The sequence below is a fragment of the Grampus griseus genome (genome assembly GCF_964374135.1).
Source record: "Grampus griseus genome assembly, chromosome: 2".
Classification (NCBI taxonomy): Eukaryota; Metazoa; Chordata; class Mammalia; order Artiodactyla; family Delphinidae; genus Grampus; species Grampus griseus.
The window spans coordinates 22,352,341-22,377,969 of NC_139018.1; the positions used below are offsets into that span (position 1 = coordinate 22,352,341).

The following is a 25,629-nucleotide window of genomic DNA, read 5'->3' on the forward strand; positions in this document are numbered from 1 at the left end:
GAGACATATGTAGACCTATTTGAGAGCTGAAAGTAGTTAAAGTATGAGAGAGTGGAAAGGAGGGAGATGAGGCTGGAGAGAACAGCTGAAGACAGGTTGTGAAAGGACTCTGTTCTTTTGCGCAGAGGGTGTTTCTTTCATTTTTTAAAGTAAGTTGAATTGCAAGGAAATATCATGTATGATTATTCTGCTCGAATGCCATTCCACTTTTCATGATTACTTTTCATTGAAAAATTCTTTGTTATTTTAAATTCAAGCTGGTTTGTTGGCCGTATCATCTTCCTGCTTGTGTTGTATTTACTAGGGTAGGTAAAGATGATTAGGCTACTATGTAATGACTGAAGGCATAACTAGCCAGCCATCATGACTTTTTGGTCCACTGTTTATACTTAGAATTCTAGTGATTCTGTTATTTTCCTCCAAGCCTTGTGTAATACCACTTGAATTTCTCTAATAAATTTTGAATTAAATTGTGTAATCATAATGATTGAGAATTGTTTTGTCTAGGGGGGCCCCTAAGTCCTTGTAATCTCTTAAAGCAGCGGTCCCCAACCTTTTTGGCACCAGGGACCGTTTTCGTGCAAGATGTGAGGCAGGGGGAATGGTTCCGGCGGTAATGTGAGCAAAGGGGAGCGGCACTTGAAGCTTTGCTCACTCGCCCGCCGCTCACCTCCTGCTGTGCGGCCCGGTTTCTAACAGGCCGCGGACCGGTAACCGCCTGGGGGTTGGGGACCCCTGTCTTAAAGGGTTCTTTAGAAACCCCTTTTCATTAAGTATATTTGCTTACTTGAAAAGTACCTCCATCTTCTATCAAATTTTCATGACTCAAAGCATTTATGCAGTGTAACTGCATTTGAAAACATAGACATTTTAAAAAACTGTTTTAATGAGGTAAAGGTAGTAGTAACACTTTTTTTTTCCTCCTGAAATGAAGAAGCACTGTCTTATTTGACATTTTGCCTTTTCTAGTGTTTTACTAATATTAATTGAAAGCTGTTTTCTAATACGCTTCTTTGAGTTGGTTGTACAGATACTACATGTGTTTCTTGTCTCCACTTAATAATTAACTTCTGTTTTTATTTCTTATCAATGCCTTAGGAAAAACATATAAACAATGAAGAAGAGCACTCAAGGAGGATGGAAGAGGCCAGATTGCAGCTCAAGGATCAACTTCTTTGTCTGGAGACTGAACAGGAATCTATTCTTGGTGTGATAGGAAAGGAAATTGATGCAGCTTGTAAAACCTTCTCCAGGGACTCAATGGAGAAATTGAAAGTAATTATGAGTTCTCATTGTGCCTTTCAGTTAGTTTCCTAATATATAATTATAAGAAGATTTTAATGCATGGTTACATGGTAGTCACATTTTTATTCCGGAGAGTTTTATGAAACAAAATAATATCTTGCATTTTTTAGAATGAGCTATTTTATCTATTGTACATTCATGGTAAGAGATAGTATGCTGTTATTCCACTGAACTGCCTGTATCTCACTCTGTAAAAGAAAATGTCTTACAAGGGAAGCAGCAGTTCTGACTAAAACAAAATCCTTCGAGTGAAGAAGCCTGGATTTTGAATTTTTTATTATCACTGGTTATTTTTGTTGTTGTTAGTATATTACTGGCTAATATCTTTTGAGTACTAATTATATTACGGATACCGTGTAAGTAAGTACCGGTGTATGCATTCTTTCCCTTAATTGCTGAAACCACTCTATCCTTTAGGTACTCAGATTAAATCCATTTTAGAAAAGAGAAAACAAGGCTTGGAAGGATTAAGTAACTTGCCCCTGGCCACGTATCTAGTCAAAAGCTAGAACTAGGACTTCAAACCTCGGGTGTCCAACTGTGGAGCTTAAACAAGTAACCACTATGCTATTTGCCTTCCCTATTTAAAAAAATTACATTTACTTTCGTTTTCCTATCTTTAAAATGGCTTATTGCTACTCAATATGTAGTCCTAGTGAAATGATAAATAAAAACATGTTAATCATGGATGTTCTTAATTCCTTGAAGGTAAGCACCTCTTTTGACTCTAGGTTCTAGTACTGCTGTGTTACATACAAAGAGCATTGCAGTGCTTTAATATGGTATAACCAGAATACATTATAATTTAGCCCATCATTTACCCCGTATTTATTTCATTTGATGATATGACAGCACTCGAATTATGATATTATGCATAAAGGTTTTTTTAAACCTCTTCAGATGTTTCTTCTTCTTATTTTGTCATTCATCTTTTTTCTCATATAAAATATTCTTCCCTTGGACTTTCCTGGTGGCACAGTGGTTAAGAATCCGCCTGCTAGTGCAGGGGATGTGGGTTTGAGCCCTGGTTCGGGAAGATCCGTCATGCTGCGGAGCAGCTAAGCCCATGTGCCACAACTACTGAGCCTGTGCTCTAGAGCCTGCGAGACACAACTACTGAAGCCTGCGCGCCTAGAGCACGTGCTCTGCAATAAGAGAAGCCACCACAGTGAGAAGCCCATGCACCGCAACGAAGAATAGCCCTGGCTCGCCGCAACTAGATAAAGCCCGCGCATAGCAACGAAGATCTAATGCAGCCAAAATTAAATAAATAAATTAATTAATAAAAGAAATACTCTTCCCTAAACTACTTTCCCCTCTTTCTTCCTGCTGTTCCTCTCTTCCTGCCCATCTTTTTTTTTTTTTTCCTTAAGTAATGTTTTAAAGAAAATCAAGTGATAATTCTACACTTGTGCCTTAGGATTCAACTTTAAAAGAAATATTTCAGCTGGTAGAGTTTGGTGGAGTTGATGGAATTTCTACAATATATATTTTTATGTACATTTTTTAAAAAGCTCAGACGTCAATTTGAGAGGACTCTGAGCCAAGTATGAGAAGTAATTGGCTTTAGGGGAAAACCAACTTTCAGTCCTGTTATAATGCTGGTTTATTCTTTTCCCTGTCGAATGATGCTTTATTTAGGACTTGTCTTGTTTACATATATTTAAAGCCTTGAAATCCTAATTTTATCACAAAGATGCACAGATTAACAATGCAGTATTTATTCTGTATTTAAGAATTTGTGTCAGGATGGCTTGTTTTCAGTCAAGTAGTGATGTAAAAATGGAAACATTTGGATTGTGTTATAAGATATATAAACCTTGTTATGGCCAATTACAGGCTAAAACATAGTGTGCAGATAGCAGATGGCTTAAATATTTTATTTCTTTATGAGGTTCAAATTATCCTTCCAATATTCTGAAAAGTACCCTATTCTTTAATAGGCTTTCAAGAATGCAGTGACTGTGGTAATAGGTCTTTACACCTCTTCCCCTAGAGAAAGACTAATTCAGTCTTAGTGATGGGTGGAAAGTAAATCTAAAAGAATGGAAATTCTATTAAGATTTTTTTTTAAGAATTCTTTTTTTTTCATTGTGGGTCTCTTTCCATTAATAACTTCTGTTGTTTGATTCCTATAAAATTGAAAAAAAAAAAAAAGAGGAATACTCAAGAACATAACACTTGCTCTCACCTCACAGAAACCACCAAGGTGTTTGTTAAAATAAAATTGATTCTTTGCTTTATAGTTCAGAAATATAGGAGAGATCGGTGGTCCTTGTAAAATGTTTTCAAAAATGGAATAATTCCAATTATTCCTGGTCATTTGTTCATTTTTGAAATATTGCTCATGAAATTTTCAGCCATTTTTTGTAGAAAGTGACTGTCTATGGAATGGATTGCATAATAGATATGCAGCAAATGAGTCTGAGAAAAGTCTTTGGGAATATTGGCATTATTTCTAATTATATTTTCTTTTTTCAGTGCCATATTTATTACTTATTCCACATTAGTAAGTGCATGCAGTGATTGAAAACCTATGGTTAGACACTTAATAAACCACCACTATTATGAAGCAATTAGAAAAGTGTCTGAATTAAAGATACAACATTTTCATTGACCAATCTTTGATAATTCAGAGCTTTTCCCCTAACACTTGGTTTTAGCATTTATTTGTGGAGCATGAAGAGGATAGGCTTTGGACCAAGACAGATGTGGGTTCAGATTGTTAATATATGACCTTGGATGAGTTATGTAATCTCTATTCTCTCTAAGAATTCATGTCCCATTTATAAGTTGGGTTATTATGAAGATAAAGTAAAAATAGATATAGAAGGTGCACATCATAGTGTGAAGTATCTTGCACTTAGTAGATACTCAACTAATGATAGCTGTCCTTATTATGTAGAGCTTTTTTTGTAGTATACTCATATTACCATGTATATGGCTTCTGTTTCTCTAATCTTTTTATGACAAATGCCTGTTACAGTGCTCTTGTCATAATAGACTTTGAAGTGCATTTATTTATTTGTTTATTTATTTATTTATTTATTTTTGTGGTACACGGGTCTCTCACTGTTGTGGCCTCTCCCGTTGCGGAGCACAGGCTCTGGATGCGCAGGCTCAGCGGCCATGGCTCACGGGCCCAGCCGCTCCGTGGCACGTGGGATCTTCCCGGACCGGGGCACGAACCCGTATCTCCTGCATCGGCAGGCAGACTCTCAACCACTGTGCCACCAGGGAAGCCCTGAAGTGTATTTATTGATGCTTATATCTTGATATGCAGTTAGTAGTGATAATGGTGTTCTGTATGCCTGACACTGTGCTAACACCCATTTTATTTAATTTATACCTTGGCCTGAGGAGGTAGTTTACTCACTTTACAGATGGTAACCTACAGCTTAGAGGAATTAAGTCACACCACTTATAAGTGATCAAGTGACTGTTCTTAAATACTAAACTATATATAAATTTGTAAAGCAAGTCACAAAATATGAACATTGTACTTATCTCAAATTATTTTGGACTTTAATCTTGAGCACTATACCTTAGATCACTGAAGACTTGAGACTATGACATAGATCAATGAAAAAGAATAATAAAAACATCATAATCAATGATAAATTGATGTTTACAAATATTCAACATGGTACAGAGGTAGAAGAGGAAGAAAACACTATGGACTAGAGTGATTAAGGGAAATCTCACTGAAAAGGCAGGCAAGACACAAGAGTTGAGTGAGATTTAGATAATGAGAAACATGGATGAGGGAAGGGTTGGATATAAGAATATAACACTCTTGTATATGGCATGTGGTCAGCACTCATTATGCATTCATTATATGTCTAAATGAATTACCTAATGATATTCCTTAGAGGAATGATGTGCACACACATTAAGAAGTATAGAAGTATTGAGAATAGGAATAGACATCTCTTGCAAAGGGATAGGATATTTTTAAGCAGAACATTTCTAGGAAAAAGTGATGCAAAAATATCATAGGTAGCACAGAGTTCAAAGAAGGTAGGCATTGAGAAAAACTTGTGTTTAAAATTAGGCAGTCATTGGAATAATTTTAAATTCCTAGTTTAAAATTAGGAAGTTTTAGGAATAATTTAGGAATAATTTTATATTTAGGAATATTTTATATTTAGGAATAATTTTAAATTCCTAGTTTAAAATTAGGAAGTCATTGACAACCTTTGAGTGTAGTTTTATCAGTAATAAGGCAGAACCAGAGGACAAGGGATTTTATAAATGAGTTGGTGTGAAGGTAGAATTTTGTTACCATCATGAATTACAAAGCGATGTTGGTATGAAGTCATATTGATTAGGTTCTGTCAGTTCTGCACAACCATTAATGAGACAAAATGGCCCGCATAGTATAAAATTAAAGAAGGAAAAATGAGACAAAGAATTAGGATTCTATGTAATTACATCTAACTCACTGTGAAATACATTACCTGGAACAAAACTGAGGAAAAGAAACAAACACAAATGAAATAAATTGGTTTAAATGAGGCTGCTTGCCATGCAGAACTCCATGGAATCAGACTCAGTGATTCAAGCAGTAATAGCACTTGAAAGGTGATTCATGTCTCTCTATGTGAGCTAAATATTTACTGTCAATACATACATACATACATACATGGATACATGCTTACATAAATAGGCATGTTAAATAAATAATGGTTTGGAATTGGTTTCATACTTGGTATGAACTTTCTTCTTTTTAAACCCTTAACTTTAGACACTAAACTTTTGGGTGTAATGGTGAAGAATTTTCATTTATGTAAGTTCACCTCAGAGAAAAATCTAATAGACGATTTCCTCTTTTTTGTAGGTTTTTTCATCTGGTCCTGATATTAATTATGACCCACATCGCTGGTTAGCAGAAAGCAAGGTAATTAATCTTTGAATCTTAAAGTTTTCATAATGTTTATGACCTTCAAGTCATCCTATTTGGGCTAGTCATATATTTTGACATATAACTGAGCATATGAAAGCATAATACTTCATTGCTAGGAAAGATATCATTGTAATGCATTCCAGAAACTTCCATGTTCTTTTAGTTTAACATTTAAAAATTAGCTTAAATATATAGGCATGGAATGAGAGAATAAATGACAGTAAGTAAAACTGTTGAAATAACAGAATTAGACTGTCGGAGAGACAAATTCCTCTGCCTTTTCCTTGGGATAGGCCTTGTCTCTGGAGGGGCACAAAGGTCAGGGCAGCTGTAACCAACCTTCATGTACACATATATACTTATATTCTGATTCTGGAGGGTTGGCTCAAAGCCTGCCAAATCTCTTTGTGGCTCAAGCAAATCATTCATCTCTCTGGGTGTCTTGTTTTCTCATTTACAAAATGGGAGGGGTAAACTTTGTGTTCTGAAGATAACTTCACTGCTTCATGATTCTTTGGCATTATGATTTAAATTTAGTGGAAGGTAACCAAAAAGAAATACATTGAACAATTTGCTCATTTTAGCAAAGAAGATTCTTCTACACTGTGAGATAGTCATCAGCTATCTTCATAGAGCAAATCAACTTAGAAATTCACTAATTTAAATATATAGAGTTATGACCATATAAGATGTTGATACCTGTTTATTCAATTATCAATACTTAAGCACTTGCATTCCTTTTTAGAATAGTTTTTTTTCAGCTTTAAATTACTAAAATCTTCCATCCCATTTAAATTCTATAAGAAAACCAACTGTACTATAAACCTCACCAATTGTGGTCCAACTTAGGATTTTATTGCAAGAAAGAAACTTTACGTTTGTACAATATCCTTATTTAAAAATATGAGCAAAGTGAGGTTTCTGAGAAGGTATGTGACTTTCTCAGTGCCATATAAAGAGTGGGAAAATGTATTACATGCCATGTCAGATTCACAATTAACATTCTTCTTATTATGTGCATTACCATTTAAAGTCTTTGTTCATTCAACCAAGATTTGTTGATTGAGTACTGTTTTGTATACAGACATTGGGGATATTAAGTGTTAACAAGCTGTGAAAGTTAATAGGGAAAATGTAGATGTAAACAAATTTTAGAAATCCATAAAGTGTTTTATATTGTTATAGAAATATGTAAACATTGACAAAGGAACACAGAAGAAGGAAGAACTATGGTGTTCATGTTGGGAGGATGGGAGGGTATGACACTGCCAGCATGTCAGAGAAGGCTTCTGCAAAAATACAATGTTTAAACTTAGTCATACACACAATATGTAGAAGTACTCTAATTGGCTAAGTATAACAGTGGCAAGAAGATGAATATTTGAGTCAACACAGATAAGGCCCTGAGATTTGTGAGTAAGGTACAGGTGGGAGGTGGTGCAAAAACAGAGTTCACTTTTGAAAACCAGATATTCATTAGAGAAGCCTCTTTAAAAAAAAATTCTTAATAAGAAACTAACAGTATTATGATTGAACATTGAAATTTACTCAGCCTTATAAAATTTTCTCTCCTACTTTAAATACAGTGATCCCGTGTATACCTAACCATTTTTGATAGAACCAAATGCAAACTTGTATTTATGCTACCTGTATAGTAAATTTAGAATAGACATGTTTTGCTGTCTCAGAATTTTTTAGATAGAAACTTCTTGTGCATTAATAAAGAATTTCTCTTTTTTTCCCAACTCCACAATTTTGACAACAGAGTAATGTACTTGGAATTTTCTTTCAAGTTAAAATCTTTATCATTTCTGAACAGAAAGCTTTCACTGCTGTTGTTCAATTAAATTATGAGAGCCAGAGATGACTCTTAATCATAGCTCTTTAATTTGGGAGCGAGTGAGCCGTTTTCCCTTATCATTTAATGGGATTGAACTTCCGATCAGACAAGTTTTAATACTGCATGAGGCAACTGTTCCTCTATAGTGTAAAAGGGTCATGATAAGCAATACTACGCTGACCAACTGACTAAGGAGGAATTGACTCCATTTACTAGAAAGATGGCTTAGGTTATTGATGGGCTACAATACTGTAATTCCTGTGAACTATGACTGGACAGCTCTATAAGTATTGAAGATAAGATCTGACATCAAAGGACAAAAACTATATGGAAAGTAGAATTGCTATTCAGCTAGTCCATGCTGACATCTTGCTGTATTAGAAGGACGTCTGATTGCATTTGGTAATTGTTTTCATAAATCTGCCAAATGAATTTCTTCTTTTAGTGTTAATTGTAGAAGAACTAAGGGACTGGGTGGGAATTGTGTCACTGTTGCTTGGTTGGCATTGGTGACATAACATAAACATGAAACCCAACTAAGAGTTGGACCAGGTTCATAGATAAAATGACCAATAACGGGTAAGAGTAATACACTGCAGGGAGGAAGAGGGTTGAGGTGGTCGTTAAGTTATGCAAGGAGTTCCCATAGGTAAAGGATTTGTGTTTATCATAAATCCTGACAAGGCATACAGAGGCCAAATTTTATTCAGTTTAGCAGAGAATTTTCTAAGTAGCTACTATGCCCCAATTTTATATTACATGCTGTGGATATAATGAATGAATTAAAGAAATGATCCTTCCTCTTGAGGAACATGTTTTCTCTAGAAAAGTCGACACTTATGTAGATAATTTCAACATTATATGTAAGAGCTGTAACAGAGGTATGTAAAAGCTGCCTTGGAGGCTGATGTCGCAGATAAATCTTGAAGCCAGCCAGGTAAAGAGGAAGGAACATGCATACAGAGTAAACAGTTGTAGGAATGGCCTGGAAGAGAAACAGCATGATAAATGCAAAAGAAACCCCAAGTGATTTGGCAGTACTACATACAGTATGGAAATGCGAGTCAGGGAATGTCAGGGATGAGGCTCCAGAAGGAGGGAGAGATTAGATCCATCAAGAAGAGCATTGTATGCCATTTTCAAAGGTTGGGTCAGCTCTGCATTTAGTGGGGAATCATGAAGGAGTTTTGAACAGGAGAGTGAAATGTTCGTATTCATAGTTTAGAAGCATCACTCTGATAGTGATGTGAAAGGTAGATTAGAGGTGGGAAGCCCAAAGGCAGGAACACCAGTTAAGAGGTCTTTGAGTGAGACCCAGGACTCTGGTTGAGGTAGGGTGAAAGTTTGAATTTAGGAAATTGTAGAGATTCAGAGGAAGGGACAGACTGAAGAAACATTTTGGTGACAATATGCAAGTGATGTTTAATGTTATGTCAGAGGCTGATGGAGAAGGAGGTGTCCAGGATTTTCCATTTAAACTAGAAGACTACAGTCAAAGGTTAGTATTGGAATAGACAGACATGCAGGGTCCTAGGTAGGCAAGCTAGCAGAAGTATTGGAAGAGTTTCCACCACAGGGATTGATATCCAGAAAGTTCCATCTGGGCAGGAATGCCTAAAGAGAAGCAGGGACAAAGGCATAGAGCAGAGTTTAGCTTCAAATCATGGACAGAAATGAGAAGTAGCTAAGACACTTGCAGTGAGAAAGTAGGCACAAATCATCAAATCTAGAGCCATCAGGCACTCACTTTCAGGATGGAACCACAATACTAGCAAGCATCACTCTTGATCCCAGCTCTTAACTTATCATTTTATGATAGTGAATAAAAAAGCTGATGTCAACTGCTCTTCAGCACAATGCAGGAGGCTCAGTACTCTTTTGTTTAGAGAGCACATTTAATTCTGGGAGTCTGGTATTAATTATTCTCTTAAGATGCACAGAGGTGTATCTTAGGAGAATTTATATGCTTCTTTGGCTCTGAAGATCTTTTCCTTCTTGGCCTTTATCCCACTGTATTGAAACTCCCATTTACTCTTCTCTTTAATCTGTAAGCGTTATGAGGGGAGACCTGTGTCTATCCTGTTCCTATTGCATCTTTATTGCTTACCACAGGCTTGGCTAAATGCTCAATAAATATTTTTTTTTAGAGAGTAATTAGCCTTGCTGCATTTTCCTACTCAGGTTGCTTCCTCAACTTAAATATCACCAATGAATAAATAACAAGCAGATTAGATTTCAGTAAATATGTCAGTTCTCAAATATTGGTTTTCTTTGATCAGTACTGTAAATTTTAAGATTATATAAATAAGAAATGTACTTCCAAGTTATTTGGGGATTTTCCTATATTATCCTATTTGGTATCATCCCAAAGAGTCACACTTTTTATAGTATCAATATAACGTGTTTCACGCGTTGACAAGCATTTGCTTTTCCCTACTGTTTTTGCATTATAACTGAAGCAGCATTAGAGATTGTGAAGTTTGACTTTCTCATTTTGTAGATGAGAAACGGGTCCTGGGAGTTTTGAGTTTTATCTAAGGACATAAAACTAGTTTCTGAGAAGGGTTTGGGAACCTGGATCTCTGAACTCTGTGCCATTGTTTTTTTCTACTGTGTGACCTACACTTGAATATAAACCTTACATTTATATATTGTCTTTTTAGTGATGTGGATTTTTTAAAAACAGTTATTGTGTGAGAAGTATTAGACCTACTGTATTTAATTCTTGTTGAAGGATGCAAATGACCATCTAGTATTTTATCGTTCCAGTGTAGACATCAAAATGTGATACAAATACTCAGGTATCTTCATTCACGTGGTGGAAATATCCTTAGGTAGTATACAGGGAACACACTCAGCTTAACTGGAGGAAGCATTTTGTATTTTTTAATATGTACTATGATTATGGGTATATTTCTTCCAGATTATTTTCAAACCAAGCAGAAAAGTGGAGAAAGTATAATTGAAAGTTATATTCTGAGGTTGATTTAGATTTGAACTTTGCAGCTCTGGTTTAATTCTTGTTTTGGTGATCTAGCACATTTTAAAGAGTCGCCATCCTCTTTATCTCTGGTTCTTACGTAAGCATTTTCTCTCAAAATTGTTTTTAGAGTTTTGGTGAAGGAAGCATAGTAGTTAAAAGCAGCAAAATTATGGTTCCTGATATTATTGCTAACTCTGTCAACTATAATCTTTTATTTGAATTTTCTGTTTTCCTTGGTTTTTAGCTTTGAGTCACTCCTTAGTGACTTTCGGTATATTATTCCAGTGAATCTCATTAGAGGATTCTTACAGATTAAAAAGATCATTTTGATTGTTTTACTAGATACTTCAAAATATTCCCACCTAGTTGCAAGCTGTCAACTAAGAAGGTAAAAAACTACCTTATTTAGAAATTCTTTCCCTATTTTGGCTTACTTAGCGATACTTGTTGATGTAGTTAAACAAATGAGCCTATTATGTAATCTGTAAGATGCTCTTGTGAGTGGTTAATAGAATGGTGTTTGCACTGTGATTAATAGCCTTGTCAGCTAATTATTGTTTGGAATTGGTAAAGTTATTCCTATACTGTGTTCCAAGCTGTTTCTCCAAGATACTTAATGAATGATAGATAACGGGTGTTTCTCTAACAGACTCTGATTCTCTTAATTGATTATTGGTTGATTAAATTTCCATAAGTTAATTTGTTTCATAGGATTAATAATATATTCTGATACTTATTCAATTCATATCAAGCATCTAACTATAACCTATTTTTAATTTTGTATGGCAGTGGAATAAAGGCTCAATAGGAATTAACTGGAGCCATAGGTCATACTGTATTAGTTTGCTAGGGCTGCCATAACAAAACTGGGTAGCTTAAACAACAGGTATTTATTTTCTCACAGCTCTGGAGCCTAGAAGTCAAAGATCACGTTGCCAGGGTTGGTTTCTGGTGAGACTTCTCCTTGCCTTGTAGACGGCCACCTCTCATGTGGGGGCTAGCGGTATGGTTGGAGAAGTTGAAGGTTAGGAGTCAGATAGTGTCTCTTCTTCTTATAAGGACACTAGCCCTATAGGATTAGGGCCCTACCCTTATGGCCTCATTTAACGTTAATTACTTCCCTAAAGGCCCTGTGTCCAAATTCAGTCACACTGAGAGTTAGGGCTTTAACATATGATTTTGAGAGGGATGTAATTCAGTCCGTAACACAGATCAAACCTGATTAATGCTTTGTTGCAAATAATTTTTTGTTATTGTTTTGTTTTTATCAGAACCAGTAGGATTATTGTTATGACAAAACAGAATTGTTTTTTTATTATCATCTCTTAGCAACGGTGGTGAACACGGGCCAAAGACTGGGATGGAATAAGGAAAGCATTATGAAAAAGAAATGTGAAGGTATTTTCTAAATTTGCCATTAAATCATTGGGAAAGAACAGATTAAACCAGATGATTGAAGCTGGTGATCCCCAGGGACTCATTTTGTTTGGACCACATGAGTTTAAAAAAATTGATTTGGTAATGAACATTTTAAAAAATTCAATTAAGTGTATTATTGCAACATGAAATTGTTTTCCTTTTGATATATCAGAGGATCTGATAACACTAGGGTTTCATTCCGTTGTGGTAGAAAACAGAGTTAAGAAGAAGAACCATGGACATGACACCACATTAGATGTGGTGCCCTTCTTGCCCTTCTTTTTTGTGGTTGCATTTTTATATTCAAAATTGATAATGTTCAGGTCCTAAATGTGTTACTTTTGACTGTTCATTAAGCTTTCTTAGTATAGTTAACTATCGTTTGACATAATCACCATCATTTTCTGTTGACTCCCAATATGGAAGAAAAGTATTACTTGATGTTATCTTTAGGCTTGCACATTATTTTTTTTGAAGTCGATTGAAGAGAACTGGATTTATCTCTTGTATCCATGCGTGGTTCAAAATGGTAAATAGTAACATAGTAGCCTGAATTGAACTTTTCAAGAAAAACAAAAGAGAACATATTTTCTATGTACTTTTACAGATGTTTCCTATCTGGCACCTTTAGCATGTACATTTGATGTCTCTGATGTAAACCAATGAAATTAACTCCTATAATATTATCTAATAGGGACTTGGTCCTAGAACATGTTGGTCTTCCTGTAAATAAGAGGTTGAATAATCTGACTCCTTTTACTCTTTCCTCACAAGGATTTTTATGTTCAGCTGTGAACCTCATACCTTTTATCAATCCATATTTGATTTTTTTTAAGTGCATTCCTTCTGGTTAATCTGTTTCAGATTTCATCTTGCATGTATGTATTTCTTCTGTATGTCAAGGTTATTTCATTTACTTGTCTCCAACATATTAATACATCAATTTATATTCTAATACCTAGCCATCTGTGGTAATATTAATTATCTGATTTTAGACTAATCCTGAGGGGATTAGCATCTGAAAGCTGCTGTTTAGGACCATGCCTACATGGCATAGAGTTATCAGGGCTTTTGTATGTACATCCTTTCAGCCCTTCCTCTTTGTGATTGTATTTTTTATAATTCAAATTGATAGTGTTCAGGTCCTAAATGTGTTACTTTTGAATATTAATTAAACTTTCTTAATATATTAAAATAAAAGAACTTTGGATTTTTTCTGTTTTCAAGATACCATTCTCTTTTTTATTTTATTACTTAGATGCAAGGTGCTATGTCTTTCCAAAAAAAATTAACAGCATCTAATTGTTCATTTAATTACATGTGTCAGGGCCTCATGATGTGCAAAACTAGCTGTAATGTGCGTGTGGGTGTGTGTGCGCATGCACGTATGTTGGTTGTTTTGGAAACTCCCTAGGAGATTTTAATCGAAGAATATTATTATAAAATTCTTGAAAAATGTGTTGAGGGTTTATTATATTAAATTCTTTAACATACAAGAATAAAGATGTGTGTATGTTTGAGGTGCCAAATAAACAGCAAAAAGACTTTGTTGAAAATATATCTTTTCCAGAAACTATACATCTAACCTTTCCCTTATTTCCGTGCATCATACCAATAATAATATGATAGTCACCGGAGCTTTTCATTTTATTTATTTTTCTTGAGGAGCTGGCAAAGATTGATGAGGTTAATAGAAGGTGTGGTCTACAGATTCAGATTGTAGTTTTAATATAGAAGCAGTGATAGCATAGGCTTTTCCTTATTTTTCCTAGTTAATATCAATTAATAAATTAATGACTTAAGTAGTAATGTTTTAGAATCATTTTCCAACTGACCCGTATCAAACTTACTGAATAATTGTCTAGAATAATTTTTATTATTTAGTGCATTGAATACATTCTCATTTTGGAGATTGTAACTAACTGTACACACACACATATAGCCATACAATCTTAGTTAAAGAATTTTTTAAAAAAATGTAAATTGTAACAGCAATAACCTAAAATGTGAGGGGGAAGAGAAGTAAAAGTGTAAAGTTTATGCATTCTATTGAAGTTAAGTTGTTATCAGTTTAAAATAGGGTGATACACATTTAAGATATTTTATGTACGCCTCATGGTAACCACAAGGGGAAATCCTATAATAATTACATAAAACAACATGATAAAGAAGTCAAAGCCTACTGATACCAGAAGACAACAAAACACACACAAAAAAGACAGCAGGATAAGAATCAAAAAGAACAAGGAACCTACAAAACATCCAGGAAACAATTAACAAAGTGACAATAGTAAGCCCTTACCTATCAATAATTACTGTAAATGGATTAAATTCTCTAATTAAAAGACATAGAATAGCCAAATGTATAGGAAAAAACAAGATCCAGAAATATGCTGCCTATTAAAGACTTACTTTAGCCTTAAAGGTACACATAGATTGAAAGTGAAGTGATGGAAAAAGACATTTCAGGCAAATGGTAACCCACCCCCCCCCCAAAAAAAAGAGAAAACGAAAAAAGCAAGGGTAGCTCTAGTTATATCAGACAAAATAGACTGTAAACAAAAAATGATAAAAAGAGACAAAGAAGGTCATTATAATGGAATCAATACAAGAAGAGAGAACAATTGTAGATATGTGCCCAATGTTGGAGCACCTAAATATTTAAAGGAAAAACTAACATAGCTAAATGGAGAAATAAACAGTAACAAATATAGCAATATTGAGAATAAAATTTCGATATTTACACTCATCTTTTGTAGGTATAAAGGCATAATCACCATAAACAGTTTGGTGTTCATGCTTTCAGTCCTATTTTGATCTAGTGGGCTGAGCTGCAGTTATTTTTGACAAAAATGTATATTTTTAGATATACCTGTCCCTTCCTTTTGAGTCTTTGACATTGAGGATATCCACCTTGTTGTAGTATTTTCTTCCTTTGGGGTTCTATCACCCCAGACTCTTGTATTTTCCTCCCGACTTTCTATCTACATCTCCATTTTATTTTGAAATTCTCTTGTGTTTATCTCTTCTAAACCCTCTTCTATTTTCTCTGTAGATATTCTTTATGAGCTATTTTATCTCTTCCTATGCCGTTAACTTCCTTTAGGCTGTTGATTCTTTAGTTTGTATCTCTTGGCCATATCTCTTGAGCTTTAAGAGCTATATATATATAATTAGATATCCAATTAGTCATCTACGCTTCTGTATCTTTTGTTCCTAACAACTTCTATATGTTTCATCCTAATGTTAACTTCTTAACCCCTAAATCATTGCTTCTTCTAGGTTTCCTGTTTCAGTTTAAGCTAAAAATTGGCCATCAATACTGATTCCTTTCTCTTCCTTACCCCCCTCACATTTAAGTCCAAATACGTACATTTTGGCTCAACCCTTACCATTTTCACTTGTTTGGAATATTGTAACAGCCTCCTGACTTCCAGCCTCCGATACTTGCTCCACTCTACATAGAGAGTATGCTTTCTAAAGAGCAGTCCGGTTCACATCCTTGTCTCTCATATTGTGGTTAGATGGGGATGATGGTATATCCCTCACCCTCACCGTGTTTTCTTCCTAAATGCATTAGTGGAATGTTATAGTAGAAAGTGCTCCTTTAATCTGGCAGAATTGACCATGTTTTCTGTGCTATGGAAGTTTTTTTCTCTTTTTCTATTTGCAATAGTATTTCAAGGTGGATATTGGGAAATGAAGCAGACTTAATTAAATTTCTGAAGTCATAATTGGAAGTTCACATCCTAATTTAAGTTGAGGACTTCCTGTATTTATCTAGTGACATATAGACAAGACAGAGGCCTAAAAATTGTATAGCAAGTACTAAAGCCAGGTCAGCGAGATCTCGTCTCTGCAGGGAGGTTTAATTTTAGCTTTGTTGATCTATCCCCTTTTACTTTCCCCTTCCTTCCTTCCTTCCTCCCTCCCTCCCTTCCTCCCTCCCTCCCTTCCTTCCTCCCTTCCTCCCTCCCTCCCTCCCTCTCTCTCTTTCTTTTGTTACATAACAGCTAAGTTGAGATATAATTCATGTACCATACATTTGACCTATTTAGAGTTACCATTCAGTAGTTTTTAGTATATTCACAGAGATGTGCAGCCATCACTACATGAATTTTAGGACATTTTTATCACCCCAAAAAGACAATCTGGACTATTAGCCATCACATCCTTATCTGCCCATCCCACCCTCCCTGTAGCACTAGTCAACAGGTAATCTGCTTTTATCTCTATAGATTTGTCTGTTCTGGACATTTCCTATGAGTGGAATCATAAAATATGCAATCCTTTATGATTGACTTCTTTCATTTAGCAGAATATTATCAAGGTTCATCTGTGTTGTAGTATGTATCGTTACTTTACTTCTTCTTGCTAAATAACTGTCCATTGTATGGACATACCACATTCATTTACCAGTTGATGTTCATTTCTATTATTTTTATTTCTTGCCTGTCATGAATAGTGCTGCTATGAACATTTGAGTACAAGTTTTTTGTGTGAATGTGTGTTTTCATTTCTCATAGGTACATACCTAGGAGAGAATTGCTGAGTTATACGGTAATTATGTTTAAGCTTTTGAAGAAAGTCCAGATTGTTTTTCCAAGCTGACTACACCATTGTACATTCCTATTGTCAGTATATGAGAATTTTAATTTCTCTGTATATACACTAACAGTTGTTATCATCTGGTTTTTTTTTTTTATTATAGCTATCCTGCTGGATGTGAAATGGAATTCTATTGTGGTTTTGATTTGCATTTCCCGGATGGCTAGTGATGTTGAGCATCTTTTCATGTGGTTATTGGCCATTCATATATCTTCTTTGGAGAAATGTCTATTTTGATCTTTTGCTCAATTTGTTATCTTTTAATTTATTATTAGAGTTCTTTACATATCCTAGATACAAGTCCTTTCTCAGATATGTGATCTATAAGTATTCTCTCCTGTTTAGTGAGTTGTCTTTTCACTTTGTTACTTGTGACCATTGAAGCATAATATTTTACATTTTGATTAAGTTCAGCTTATCAGCTTTTTTCTTTGGTTGCTTGTGCTTTTGGTGTAATGTCTAAGAAATGATTGCCAAACCAGAGTCACAAAGACTTTTCCGTGTTTTCTTCTAGGAGTCTTATATTTTTATTTATTTATTTTTAAATTTTTATTTAGTTATTTATTTTATTTTATTTTGTAGCCATATTTTTAGCAATTACATTTAGGTCTTTGATCCATTTTGAGTTAATTTTTTTATGTGGTATGAGGTATGGGTTCAACTCTATTCTTTTAGATGTGGTCTTTGATCCATTTTGAGTTAATTTTTTTATGTGGTATGAGGTATGGGTTCAACTCTATTCTTTTACATGTGGTCTTTGATCCATTTTGAGTTAATTTTTTTATGTGGTATGAGGTATGGGTTCAACTCTATTCTTTTACATGTGACTATTCAGTTGTCCCAGCACCACTGGTTGAATAGACTATTCTTTCCTCATCAGATTGTTTTGGCACTCTTGTTGAAAGTCAGTTGACTGTATATGTATAGTTTTATTTTTGGACTCTCAATTCTATTTCATTGATCTATATGTCTATCCTATGCCAGTACCACACTGTTTTGATTACAGTAGCTCTGTAGTAAGCTTTGAAATGGGTAAGAGTGAGTCCTCCAACTTTGTTCTTATTTTTCAACACTTTATTTGGCTATTCTGGGTCCCTTGAATGTCCATATGAAATTTAGGATCAACTTGTCAATTTCTCCAAAAAGCCAGCTGGGATTTTGATTGGAATTGCATTGAATCTGTAGGATGTTTGGGGAGTATTTTTGTCTAAACTATATTAAGTCTTCTGATCTTTGTACATGGGATATGGTCCCATTTATTTAGGTATTTAAAAGTTTTTTTCAACAGTGTTTTGTAGAGTTATTTTTCTTTCAGATATTTTCAGAGTGTGTTTTGCAGTTCTTTTTAAAGGTGTATTATTAAGTATATTATCCTTTTGATGCTATTGTACATACAGTTGACTTTTAACTTTATTTTTGGATTGATCATTCAAGTATATAGAGATACAATTGATTTATGTATATTGACCTCATATACTACAACATTGCTGAACTATTTTATTCTAATATGTTTTTAGTGAAATCATTAGGATTTTCTTATACAGGGGCATGTTATCTGCAAAAAAGATGCAAATATGTTTACTTCTTTTTTTTTAATGTGGATATATTTTGTTACATTTTCTTGCAAAATTGCCCTGCCATGACCTCCTAACACAGTGTTGAATAGAAGTGGTGAGAGCAGATATTCTTTTCTTGTTTCTGATCTTAGGGAGAAAGCATTGTCTTTTTCCATTAAGTATGATAGTAGTTGTGGGGTTTTTATAAATGTCTTTTATCAGGTTGAGAAAGTTCCCTTCTATTCCTAGCTTGTTGAATGTCTCCATCGTGAATGGGTGTTGAATTTCATCATATGATTTCTCTGCACCTTTTGATATGATCATGTGGCTTTATGTCCCTAATTCTTACTAATATGGCATATTACATTAATTAATTTTCAGATATTAGTGCAGCCTTGCATTCTTGGGATAAATCCCACTTGATTATGCTGTAAAAACCTTTTTATATGTTTCTGGATTCTGGTTGCTAGTATTTTGTTGAAGATTTTTAAAAATATCTGTTCATAAGTTATATTCATAACTGAAGCCTTATAAACAATCTGGGGAAATTACAGTTGAGACTTCAGTGTTCTTAGCTTGCTTTGTCTGCAGTAGAGTGACCACCCTATTAGTGGAGAGTTGGTGGAGGAGGGAGTTCCCAGTATTTCTGTTGCAGTTACCAAGAATTTAGCTTGTGCAAATCAGAGCTGTGAAGATGAAAACTCCTAGTGGTCTGCCCTTCCTGTGAAATACCTACTATTATGATGTTTCTGCTCACAACATATTTGACTCCAGAAGTTTGAGTTTTCCACATCAAGTAATTTTTCAATTTTTTGCATTCACCAACTGGGTGCCCTACAACCTAATTACAGCTCTGACACTAACTACCCAGAGTTAGTGCAGATCCTGCTGTTTAAGGTCTCAGTCCCACAAGACTCCCCCTCCCCCACCTTCAGATGCCAGTCACAGGTATTGAGTCCCTAGGTTGCCTACACTTCTATCTGAACTGGCTTCAAATTGGGGTTCCCATAGTTCATTAATTTGCTGTAATGGCTCACAGATTTCAGGGAAATACTTGACTTACTATTATTACTTTATTATAAAGGATGCATATGAACAGCCATATGAAGAGGTATATAGGGCAAGGTCCCAAAGGGTCCTTAGTACTGAACTTCTGTCTCTGGAATTTTGGGTGCATCACCCTTTTGGCATGTGGATGTATTCACCAACCTGGAAGCTCATCATATCTCATTGTTCAGGAGTCTTTATAGAGTTTAATCTTCAGTCCTCCCCTGCCTGTCCCCCACCCCGCTTCTTAGAGGTTGATGAGTAGGATTGTAAGTTTCAACTCTCTAATGATCAGCCCCTTACGGAGGCTATCTGGGGGCCCCACCCTAAGCCACCTCATTAACATAAGCTCTGGTCTGATCAAAAGTGCTTTGTTATTAATAAATCATGCCTTTATAAGCATGATTTCCATTTTTCTTCACCCAACATATTATACATTTGTTACCTTACAATATAAGTGTATAATTTATGCATAATTTGACTAATGACAGTATTTTGTTCTATGTCACCATCTGACCAAAGGAACTGCCTTGTTTTTCATTTCTGGGGATGTTTGAAAGCTGATGTATGTGGGGAGACCCCGGTCTAAGGGCCATATCCCAGTTCTGCTTCATCATAGGCTAATTCTATCACAGCTACTTTTAATATACTGGGGCATGTCCTAAGAACCTTCTAGACTTCTAGAGGCCTAGAACATTCTTGCTTATGGATTCATGCTATTCAGGGAAATTGTCCCTTTGCTTAATCTCATTTTCCCTTCTAGTTCATGACTTCCCCTATTTTGCTTCTTTGAGGTGAAGACTGTTTAGATTATTTAAAATCAACTAGAAATTGGATGATAGTCTCACTTGGGAAGGTCCTAAGACCCGACTGAAATTCTGTTCTATTGAAGGTGGAAGAAAGATTTCTTTTCTCATCCCTGTTTTAAATATCTAAGTATTAGAGTTGGTGAGGTTAGAGTCCATGGAAAAGAGAGTTGCTTTGATTGAATTTCCTAGTTTTAAATGTGGACAAATGCAGACTTTATCTGCCTCATGCCATACAGAATCTCTCTCTCTACCTGATTAGCTGGACCCTTGGGGATATGCATTTTTAGAAACAAAACTAGGAATTTTATCTTATTTTTTAATCTCTAAAATTCCCTTCATAACCAGTTTCTAGGTCTATTATGGGGTGTTTTGGATCTTCAAATGCTTGTACCAGACTGCTTTATATATCAAATTAGGGGGTTAATTGTATTACACTTGGAAGTTTAGGAGGCCAAACTTTTCTGTAGTACTGCCTTTCCAAAGATGATAGAGTATACCAAATATTTTATAAAAATCCAAGGAAATCATTTCTGCACCAACTTTTAACTGATATAAACCATTATGCAAATTAAAACATTATGGGTCTTTTAAAATTTTGCTTAAATTTGTTAGTTATTGTCTAAATTCAGATTATCATGACTTTCTCATGTTTTGGAATGCTACTGTTTTCTAGATTTTTAAAAAAATTAGATATAACTGTCATATTTTTAGACTAAACTTCAATGGCTCTGTGAGGAACTGAGAGAGAGAGAAAACAGAGAGAAAAGTCTACGGCACCAGCTGATGTTGTGCAGACAACAACTCGGGAACATGACTGAAAACAAGGAGGCTGAGCTTCAGTGTCTCTTTGAACAGATAGAAAGACAGGAGCAGCTTCTGGAAGAAATACATCGGGAGAAGAGAGGTGTGTTAACTGCTCTTACTCTTTTATTTTTCTTTGTTTATATTTGTGGAATCTTATGTTTGGGAAAAAAATTCTGTTTCTCTTGGCTCTGGTTTGAACTACAGAATTTCCAAATTCGTCTCCTTTCCTTGTCTCTTGTCTCCTTATCTTCATTTCTGGGTCTAGAAGAGAAAACTGTTTCTCCTTGAGAATTTCTCCTTCAGCTACTGTATCCCTCCTGTGTACATAGATAGCATTTGTGTCTGTTGTCCATTTGCAAGTGCTAATTTGCTAAGACATGCTTGTTCTTCCCTGGTAAAATGCCAAAATTTATATTTTACTTCAGTAAAATACCCATTAATTCATTCAACAGATATTTACTTTGTGTCTATTTTGTCTTTGGTACTATTATAGGTGCTAAGGATATTATCAGTAAATGAGAAAAAAAATCCTACTCTTCCTTTTTTTTTTTGGCTGCGTTGGGTGGCCTTCGTTGCTGCGTGTGGGCTTTCTCCAGTTGCGGCAAGCGGGGGCTACTCTTCGTTGTGGTGCGTGGGCTTCTCATTGCGGGGGCTTCTATTATTGCGGAGCACGGGCTCTAGGCGTGCAGGCTTCAGTTGTAGCACGTGGGCCCTAGACCACGTGGGCTTCAGTAGTTGTGGTGCACGCACTTCAGTAGTTGTGGTGTGTGGACTCAGTAGCTGTGGCTCGCAGGCTCTAGAGCACAGGCTCAGTAGTTGTGACTCACGGGGTTAGTTGCTCCATGGCATGTGGGATATTCCTGGACCAGGGGTTGAACCTGTGTCCCCTGCATTGGCAGGCAGATTCTTAACCACTGCACCACCAGGAAAGTCCCAAAAATCCTACTCTCATTTACCTTACATTATATTGAGTGGGGTGACAAAATAAATGTGATAAGTAAGTAAATTATGTAATATATGAGGTTATAAGCACGTTGTTGAAAGCAGTAGAGTAAGGGAAGGAGAGTTTGGGAGAGCACGGCACAGGGTTTAATATGTAGGCAATACTTAACTTTAAAAGTTAGACAAGAGTCATGGAAAATTACCTTTCTGTTTGGTTCTACTAGGGATGGATATAATGGGAAGAAGAAAAATAGCATCAGGTATAGGAATCCTATGTGTATCTTATGTTGTGTTGGCCTTAGGCTTTTTTTTAATATATAAATTTATTTATTTATGTATTTATTTTGGCTGTGTTGGGTCTTCATTGCTGCACGCAGGCTTTCTCTAGTTGTGGTGAGCAGGGGCTACTCATTGTTGTGGTGCATGGGCTTCTCATTGCGGTGGCTTCTTTTGTTGTGGCCACAGGCTTTAGGGCGTGCAGGCTTCAGTAGTTGCAGCATGTGGGCTCAGTAGTTGTGGCTTGTGGGCTCTAGAGCACAGGTTCAGTAGCTGTGGCTCACAGACTTTGTTGCTCCGCAGCATGTGGGATCTTCCCGGATCAGGGATTGAACTCGTGTCCCCTGCGTTGGCAGGTGGATTCTTAACCACTGTGCCACCAGGGAAGTCCAAGGCTTTTTCTCTTGCTGAACTTTATTAAGAACCAGAAAGAGGAGTCATATAGTGTCCCACTAAGAAAAACTAAACATTAACATATGATAATTCTTTTTAAAATAATTTTTTTGTTTTTTATTTTAGTGATCAGGATTATTATCTCTATACATACCATTTAAAAATTGTTTATTACTGCTTGCAGTGATTCTCAAATTTTGGTATCAGAATCACTTTACATTCTTAAAATTTTTCAGAACTCAAAGATCTTTTATTAATGTACATTGTGTATATCAATATCTATCATATTAAAAATTAAAACTGGGTATTTGAAAATATTTATACCTTTAAAATAATAATTATAAATCCATTCATACTAACATAAAAATCAATGAAATTTAACTGTTTTTCAATACAAAAAAATTAAAGAGTGACTTTGTTTTTTGAACATTTGGAAATCTCTGTAATTGCTGTCTTAAAAGAAGATGGCTGCATTTTCAGTTTTACTTCTTCATCTAATCTGTTGTTATATTACCTGTCATGTAATGCCTGAAGAAACTGCATTTTACATTCATGAGAAATTGAATGTGGAAAAGACAAGTAACATTTTAGTATTATAATTAAGGGGTCTTGGATGGTGCCCAAACACCCTTTGAGAATTGCTGGTCTAGTGCAATTGAAAGATGTAAATTGTGCCAATAGTAAAAGTTAGGGATGCCCTTTAATTTTTTTTTTTAAAGACAGTACAGTAGAATCTGTTATGGAACTTATAGATAAAACACTGTATGATCTCTATACATGTTATATGTCATAGCCTATCCACTAATTAACACTAGATTACAACCCCATTTTTCTTTTAGTAAATATTTATCAGTATTGGCACTGTGTAAGTCATTTCTTTGCATAAGGAATATGCAGTAGTCTATTATAAAATCATAAAACTGTCATTGGGGAGAAATGCAAAAGAACCACATATCTGTACATTTAGATAATTATATTAAATGCCCAGCTTTTTCATAAAAGCTTCAGAAGGTGAGGTATAAAGTTTGTAATCTCTCAAAGTGATTGCCTTTATTTCTACTTTTTTAATTTAATAAAAATTTATTGCTCGTCTTGTTATCTATAGAGCACTTGAATTCCTTTATACATCTTAGAATCAGCTCGTCAGTCTTAGAAAAGAACCTACTGGTTTTGATAGGGTTATGTTAAATGTATAGATTAATTTGAGAATGGACATCTTAATATTGATGATATTTTCCAATCTATGAACATGGTGTATCTATCCATTAATTTAGATTGTCTTTAACTTTTCTCATGATGTTTTGTAATTTTCAGCAAACAGGTCTTGCATATCCTTTTTAGATTTATTCCTATTTTTTAAATTTATGATGTTATATAAAATAACTTTAAAATTTGAATTTCTAACATTCTTTTCTAGTAGGTATAAATACAATTGATTTTTTTGTATATTAAACTTGTATTTTGTAACCTTAAGCTCATTTATTAGTTGTAGTAGCTTTTAGTAGTTGTTGTTGTTTATTCCTTGCACTTAGAGTTTTCCTTGTACACGATCATGTCCTCTGCAAATAAGGACAGTTTTGCTTTCTTCTTTCTTTTGTTTTTCCCTTGTCTTAATCAACTGGTTGGAACCTTCAGTACATATTAAACTAACCTTGTTTTCCTGGGATAAACTCCAATTTGTCAAAACGTATTTCTCCTTTTACATGTGGCTGGATTTGATTTAGTGATAGTTTGTTAAGAATTTTTGCATCTATGTGGGTGAGGAATATTGATTTATAACTTCTTTTCTTGTAATGTCTTTATCAGATTTAAATGTTAGTATAACAGTGACTCTTAACATGAGTTGTGTTTCCCTTTTATTTTTGGGAAACATTTGTGTAAAGTATTTGTATTATTTCTTTGTAAATGTAGCATAAAATTCATCAATGAAATCTTCTGCGCCTGTAGTTTTTGTTTTGGGAAGGTTTTTAATTTTAAACCTGAATTCTTTAATAGATGTATGGTTTTTCAGAATTTCTACTTCTTCTTGAGTCAGTTTTGTTACTGTGTGCCTTTTAAGATATTTTTCCATTTTATTGCAGTTGTCAAATTTATTGGCTTAAAGCTTTTTGTAATATCCCCTTTTTAATTCTTTTAGTTTCTGTAAGATCTGTGCTGATGTCTTATTATATTCCTGATATTGGTAATTTGTTTTCTCTTTTTTTCTTTATTAAGTCTTGCTGAGGGTTTTATTACTATTTTTAAGGAAACAGCCTTCAAATTTAAATTTTTTTCTGTTGTTTGTCTTTTTAATGTTTTATTGATCTCTATTGTTATTTTTATTTCCTTTCTTTTACTTCCTTTTTGTAGCATTTGTTATTCTCCTGGATTCCCAAGTTGAAAATTTATTTTAATACTTCTCTTTCCTAATATAGTCATTTAAAGTTATAAATTTCCATCTTAGCAATACTTCAAATGCATTCCACAAATTCTGGTATCTTGTCTTTTTATTATCACTTAGTCTGAATTAGAAAATATTTCCCTTGTGATTTCTTCTCTGACCTATGGGTTTTTTTTGAAGTGTACTACTTAATTTCCAGTTATGTAGTTTTCTAGATATTTTATCATCAGTTTCTAAATTTAGTACCCTTGCAGTCATAAAACATACTCTTGATTCAATGATTTTGATCCTTTTCTGAGACTTGTTTTATGGCCCCAAATGTGGTCTATCTTAGTAAATTTTCCGTGTGCACTTGAAAATG

At 34.7% G+C, this 25,629-nt stretch overlaps 1 protein-coding gene across 1 annotated transcript in view; it reads left to right on the plus strand.

The window, feature by feature from the left end:
* CEP128 (centrosomal protein 128) overlaps positions 1–25,629 on the plus strand; it is a gene marked incomplete at its 3' end in the record, with an annotated part of 415,333 nt that overhangs the window by 162,547 nt on the left and 227,157 nt on the right. The window contains exons 15-17 of the mRNA XM_082649309.1: positions 1,099–1,275; positions 6,146–6,205; positions 21,185–21,377. Of these exons, the coding sequence (XP_082505435.1) occupies positions 1,099–1,275; positions 6,146–6,205; positions 21,185–21,377 (430 nt within the window). The remainder of the gene's footprint in view (positions 1–1,098; positions 1,276–6,145; positions 6,206–21,184; positions 21,378–25,629) is intronic.